At 49.4% G+C, this 7,057-nt stretch overlaps 1 protein-coding gene across 1 annotated transcript in view; it reads left to right on the top strand.

Annotated features, from left to right (window-relative positions):
- The first annotated feature begins 4,736 nt into the window (after nt 1-4,736).
- PDLIM4 (PDZ and LIM domain 4) overlaps nt 4,737-7,057 on the top strand; it is a 43,100-nt gene continuing 40,779 nt past the window's right edge. Inside the window, exon 1 of the mRNA XM_027747709.2 lies at nt 4,737-4,883. Coding sequence (XP_027603510.1) covers nt 4,791-4,883 — 93 coding nt within the window. The 5' untranslated portion in view covers nt 4,737-4,790. The remainder of the gene's footprint in view (nt 4,884-7,057) is intronic.

Raw genomic sequence — 7,057 nt, 5'->3', positions numbered from 1 at the left:
GAGATGGATCTGACCATGAACAGTGCAGCCTCTTGCACACAGTTTTCATGGACTCACAGAACATTATGGGCTGGAAGGGATCTCAAAGCTCATCTCAATTCAACCCCCTGTCATGGGCAGAGACACCTTCCACCAGCCCAGGTTGCTCCAAGCCCTGTCCAACCTGGCCTTGGACACTTTCAGGGATGGGGCAGCCACAGCTTCTCTGGGCAACCTGTGCCAGGGCCTCACCACCCTTATAGTAAAGAATTTCTTCCTAATATCTAAACTAAACCTACTCTCCTTCAGTTTTTCTCCATAGCAATCCTTTAAAGCTCCAAAGCCTTGGAAAGCAGCTGGCTGCTCCACCTGAAGGCGATTACAGAGAAGAAATTCTACTGGACCAACAAGATTTCTTTCATTATCCTAATGATTTCTATCACAGCTGGATTTTTCTCTGTGGGATGCTTAGATCTATGAGATAAACTTCTTAGAAATTATTTAGACAAACAAATGAATTAAACAGAATTCAAAGTGACAGTTCCCAACACTTGGGCATCCGCCAAGGAACTTTCAAAAGCCAAAATAATAACTCAGATCTGAGAGATCCTGCAAAGCTTATAAATTAAGTAATCCTTTGGAAACCTGCAGCTAAAGCTGCCATAGGGTTGAGATTTGCTTGGACTTAATCCAAATAATGAGCTTCAAATTTAACTGTTTTCACAGGATGTTGGGGTTTTGGATATTTTTTATCTTTTAACTATTAAGTAAAGGTACAAACAGGAACTGTTAAGAATCTGTTGTACATGAATCCCATCAGGATAGGAAGGCACCAGAAAGGACAATGGAAATGGAAATGAACATGAAAAAGTCTAGGATTACTGATTAATGTAAGAAAGGAAAAGTACTCTGAGAGGACAAACTGCACAAATGCCATGAAGCATTGCTTGGAGTCTTTACTGCCACAAGGATTTTGCATTCGTGTGATCAGCATCACTTCCAGGGGCCGTTTGCAATCACAAATATGAAGAGGAGCAACCAGCATTAGAACCTGCAAATGAGCATTCACAACAAAGGATTTTCAAACACAAACCATGAGCCACCGAATCTGACACACAATTTTAACAGGAGTGTGGCTGTTGGGAAGGCCAGGACACAGCCTAGCAGTTGCTAGATTGATGCTTAAAGCTGCTTTTAAATCATAGAACCACAGGATGGTTTGGGTTGGAAGGGACCTTAAAGAACATCCAGTCCCACCCCCTGCCATGGGCAGGGACACCTTCCACTATCCCAGGTTGCTCCACGCCCTGTCCAACCTGGCCTTGGACACTTCCAGGGATGGATGACTTCAGCCTCCTGAAATGGTTTGTTTCTAAGCAGAAACAGCCACATCCAGAAAAAGACAATTTGTAGAGCAAGAAAATCTCCTGACCTGGAGAAGAACTATCAAGCCACAATGACGCTTTAAAACACTCTCATGTGGACAGATGTTCAAAAATAGCATTGGAGGGTCATTATCGGGACTCCCAGATAAGCACAGACCTCTGCTAGACATTGGGAGGGGGGCAGATGGAAAACCTGAATGCTCACTCAAAATGGGACACAAAGCTGAATATCTGTAGTTTACCCAGTCGGTCTCTGATAACAAAGGAAGGAAACTCAGAGTGTCACCGGTGGCAAAGGAGAGCCAGGATGGAATATTGAAAAAAGAAACAAAGGGGTGATAAGGCTTTGGGGTGGAAAAATACTGGAAACAAACATCAAGGAAAATATCGGGGAGGGGAAAGATAAAGTGAATGGAGTGATGAGATTGAATTCATGAACATGTTTGACCTCTCTTTGAATAATGTGTGGTCTCTGTTAGAGCTTGCTGCAGGGTTTCAGCACTCGGATGAAGAATGAGCACGTGATACTGTATTTCAGCTCCCCCAGCAAGGTTCAGTTCATCTGCTGTTGGTCCTGTTGATTTCTCAGCCAGAAGTAGAAATCCAATTAGTTTAGAATTTAAAAATTCTCACTGAGTAACCTGGTCTAGTGGAGGGTGTCCCTGGCCGTGGCAGGCAGTTGGAATGGCTTGATCTTTGAGATCCCTCCCAACTCAAGTCATTCTGTGATTCTATGATTCAAAGACAAAACCAGAAATTTCTGAGCCCACTTTGGTTGGTTGAAGTGGGAGTTGACTGGTTCCTCTGCAGGCTGCAGACTTGTGTTGGCTTTAGTGTGAAAAGGTCTGTGAGAAGCTGAGAGAACATGAGGAATCTGTGAACTGTGGGGCTCTTTGGATAATGTTCTCATTCCCTGCATCCTGGGAAAGAACATCTAGGGCAGAGGGGTGCAACATTAATTCCTGACACAGTTCTGAAACCTGAGGGCTGCTCTGACACTTTCCATCAGTAGCAATTCAACTGCAGACAGTTTTATTCAGAGTAAAACTGCCTCCACTTCACTCAGTGTAATGCATTTTGGAATATAGTCTCATTTGGAATAAGCACACCTACCAATTTTTACCAATTTGGCTAATTGTGTTTTACTTGGGTTAAGTTTTTGATGAGCTGTCAGTTCCATGAGGGGTGATCTGGGCTGAGCATTCAAAAAGCCTTGAAGAGAAAGTGCCTCGGAGCCAGCAGTTTCCTGTCTGCTTTTGAAAGGAATACTTTAATAGAGGGCATTTCTGTGTTTTGATCATCTGTTGCCTCTGCCAGTGAATTACTTTGATCCCCTGATGCTTTGCTGCCCAGCAGAGCTGCCCCTCACAGCACGGTGTAGCTCTCAACCCACCTGGGGAACGGGCCCCCACTGAATGCCAGTGGGAAATGTTTGACTCCACAGAACTGCAGGTTTCATTTTTTATCTTCTTTTTTTTCCCATATCTCTGGGTTTATTCTTCCTATTTTCCAGCAAGCTTAGTGTCTTTCACAGAAAGGATTTTTTCTTTTCCCTCCTGAGAGGAAGGAGACGCCAGTGCTGACACACCGTGTTTGTGCACATCTGTAGCTCGGTCCTTGAGGGAATTCTCTTTGTCACCAAACAGTGAGAGCAGGAGAAGTGGGACAGCAACCAGTCCTCCAGCTCTCTGTGAGAGGAATTTCGCTGTTTGGCTGGGCGGATTTTCTAACACAAGCAAGGAAACCTCAGACCAGCCTACTCCCAGGCTGCTGCAGGCTGGGTGATATCACGCAGGAATGAGGAGGTATGATTCATCACCCAGACAAAAGTCAGCCTGTGCAGCCTCTCTTGGTGGAGGCACATGCCTGTGAGGAACAAAGAGTAGTGGAAAGCTCTGCTGGTACCAGCTGCAGCTGGACTCTCCTCTGCACGCACCTTCCTCGCAAAGCAAACAAAGTACGTTGTGTTTCAGGTTTGTAACACAGCGCTGGATTCATGTTGCTAAATCCCAAAGCTGCAGGAGGGCTCAGGAGCATGTTTAAAAGTTACAGCTCCCCTCTCGTCCCAGAGCAAAGCCCAGTAACACGGGCACAGCGGTGAGACCGTCACACAAACCTTCCCGGGTCACGAGCAAAGAGACTCTGCAGCAAATGGCACATAAATCAAACTCACAGAAACCGGGCAGCGAGAAGGTGCTCGATGAAACTGGACTTTCCAAACAATGAACCCTTTGTTAGGTCCCTTTTTTGAAGTGGGATATTCCGGTCCAGCCCTTTTCAGGAAGAGAGGGAGATTTTACAGGCATTTTGAGATTTCTTCTCAGCTTCTGGGGGATGTGCTGAGCAGCTGTGCTGGCCACCCACCCCACCTCTGTGCCTGCAAGCCATCCCTTTATACACCCTCTGGCAGCGTGGACATCTCCGTGGTGCTCCAGCAGTCACAGGGATGCTCTGCTGTGCTGGGTGCTGCCCAGAGACCCCTGCAAGGACACAGGGATGTTGGGCTGCAATGGCCATGAAATGCTCTGAGGGCTGGAGCACCTTTGCTATGACAGACTGAGAGAGCTGGAGCTGTTCAGCCTGCAGAAGAGAAGGCTCCAGGGAGACCTTAGAGCCCCTTCCAGTGCCAAATGGGCTCCAAGAGAGCTGGAGAGGGACTGGGGACAAGGGCCTGGAGAGATAGTACAAGGGGGAATGGCTTCCCACTGCCAGAGGGCAGGGTTAGATGGGATATTGGGAAGGAATCCTTCCCTGTGAGGGTGGGGAGGCCCTGGCACAGGTTGCCCAGAGAAGCTGTGGCTGCCCCATCCCTGGAAGTGTCCAAGGCCAGGTTGGACGGGGCTTGGAGCAACCTGGGCTAGTGGAAGGTGTCCCTGCCCATGGCAGGGCCTTTGGAAGCAGACGAGCTTTAAGGTCCCTCCCAGCCCAGATCATTCTGTGATTATTTTCTTGGAGGTTTATCTTTTGCCCAAGCAATAACCAGGAAGAATTCCCAAATGGCTTTACATGAAATCTGATTATTTTCTTGAACTTTTTTCTCCTTAAAGAGACTTATTGTGATGAATAAAACAGTCACGACTACACGGTTACTGATCTATTACATCATTTTCTTTCCACTCCAGAGGATGAAAGTGCAGTGAGGGGGGCTTTGACCACATCAAGTAAAGTATATTTTACTACTAGTGAAGTACTATAACTTTACTCCTGTGAGTAGTCGCTCCGAACCCCACTTGTAAAAGGTTTCAGGGGTAAATCGCGCTAAAGCTCCCCCCGACGCCGGCCGGGAGGGGTCGGTCCCGCCTCCCCGACACGCCCTGCGGGCGGGCCGAGCTGGGGAGGCGGGTCCGGCCGGTCCCGGCGCTCGGGAGCCGCGGCGGGACCGCGAGTGGAGCCGGAGCCGCCCGCGGGCAGGGAGCGCCCGCCGCGATGTCCCACTCGGTGGTCCTGCGCGGCCCTTCGCCGTGGGGGTTCCGCTTGGTCGGCGGCAAAGATTTCAGCGCCCCGCTGACCATCTCCAGGGTGAGCTCGGAGGGGCGCGGAGCGGGGAGGGCACCGGCCGCAGGTGATGGGCGGCGGGGATGCGGCGGGGATGCGGCGGGTGGTACCCGGGGTTGGCCACCGGCTATCAGCGCTGGGGCTCTTTTTGACTTCGTGTTAGTCTATATACATCCAAATACGCTCTCCTCAAAACTCAGCGCCGTTTCAGCCGCTTTTCCCGGTGTTACAGCGTTCTCCATGCTTTATTTTTTATTTTTGGTTGTTAATTCATAAAGATCCGCTTTCAAAGTTTTTAGTGTTCAGAGGGTTTGGATTCACGCCCTGGACTGAGTTCACAGGCTGTTGGGGTTTGTAAGGAAGGCATGAGTTAAGTCAGCAAGAAGTTTCTCCGCGCAGGCTGCAGTGTTCTGGGGTCCCTGCGGGCTGGTAGTAATTACTGTGTAAGTGTACTCACACTTGTGTTTAACCTCACAAAGATGTATTCTGGAAACTTCTTTGCTACGGCGCCGCAGATAGCTTGAAAAAGGCTTTGTGTGTAGATATATGTGAAAACAACCCGTCCCCCGTGCGGGAAGGAGCCCGGCGAGGTGGTGCGATGGGCTGTGTGATGGATGAGGTGCCGTGTCTGAGCTGGGCATGTTCCTGCGGGCGCTGGGGTTTCCAGCGCCGTCGGGCTGCCCCGGGAAAGGGCTGGGTGCCCCAGGCTGCTCTGCCTTCCCGGCGTGTCGGGCTGTGCCGGATTGCCGAGCTCCCCTGGGTAGCTGCTGCTGAAGTGCTGGAACAAACACTGAGTGTATTGAAAGGCTTTGAAAGGAGCTATAACTTAAAAATATTGGTGTAACGCACGCAAGCTGTTTGCCGTCGTCTCCTTCATCTGCCAAAGCTGTGACAGAGAAAACATGTACCCTGAGTTTCAAAGAAATAATTATGGAAGAGAGCATGTTTTAAAGAGATTTAGTCTGTATTTGAGTTAAAACGCGTCTGTTGCACAGCTCTGCCTCTGGTTTTGCTTTGGACTGTCCCTTTCCCAGCGCTCCAGCGAGGGCTGTTTTGGAGGAGGAACAGGAGGAGATGGATGGAGAGGGAAGGGAAGGGCAGGGCAGCGCAGGGAGCAGCAGCTGGCGGGGCTGGCTGTGCTGCAGGGGTGGGCAGGAGGCTGCTCAGAGCTGGGGGTCTGTGCCGGGCGGGGGGCACTTGGCGTTTGGGGCTCAGCCTGTGCCTCCTGGGCATGGCAAGTTCTCTTTCTCCACTGGTAACATGGGTTGTATCACAAACCACCTCTTGGCAACTGTAAAAATGTCCCTGTTGGGAAAATGAACATCTCGGCTTAGTGGAGTGAGCCTCTTTTCCTGTTACTTTGGAAAAAAAATTAGTTTAATATTAAACAAGAAGAAACAAAGTCTGCTTCTGCCTAGACAGGTGGCTTGCCAAATTCCTTGTTTGATTCAGCAAACCTGGGAGGTGTGAGGAGGTTGATTCTCATTAGGCCAATCTTGCCATGGTTCACGGAGAGCTGTAATAAAAGAAGTTGTAGGGTGTTATTCCATGTGGCAGCCTTTTAAATGGGATCCTTTTTTAATTCTGCTCCCACTGAAGAGCGAGGTGATGCTCTGATGTTGCTGAACTCCAACAGCTGCTCCTGGAGGGTGATAAACAACTTGCTGGGATGTAAATATAGGTATGAGGTATTCTGCTTAGGCTCTAGTTTCTTAACATGAGAAAAGACCTCACTTGCTTTGCAAATAGTACCTAACAATGTTAGAACTGGGGAAAAAACAGCTTCTGCTGCAGGTCCTGGCCTTGGGGATGCAGGAAGGGGCTGCTGGAGGGCTCCCCAGGGAGCCAGGGCTTTGCTTGGTGGTGGGTCTCTGCAACCCTGCTACTGTGCAGAGGACTGATCGTGGCTGGTGTGGTGCCATATTCCCTTTCATTCTGTAATTGCCCAGGAAATCTGTTCTTTCTGTTTTGAAACCCAGCAAGGGGGCTGGGGGCTCCCTGTCTGTGGGGATGGGAAAGCCCCAGCCCCCTGCTCAGGCTGGCTCACTGCAGGAGGGAGGGAGCCTCTTGCTAATTGTGGAGGCTTTTGGCTGACTTCTGCTCCCTTCAAAGTGCCTTTCTTCTTTACTTTCTATTTTATTTGTTTTATACTAAAATGCCATGAAATTACAAACATCTTTGGAAAGGCAGAAATTCTG

Source organism: Pipra filicauda, unplaced genomic scaffold, assembly GCF_003945595.2.
Source record: "Pipra filicauda isolate LSUMZ 115617 unplaced genomic scaffold, ASM394559v2 scaffold89_size2521313_pilon, whole genome shotgun sequence".
Lineage (NCBI taxonomy): Eukaryota > Metazoa > Chordata > Aves > Passeriformes > Pipridae > Pipra > Pipra filicauda.
Note: the sequence above shows the minus strand (reverse complement) of the source record. Positions and strands in the feature narration are given on the sequence as shown.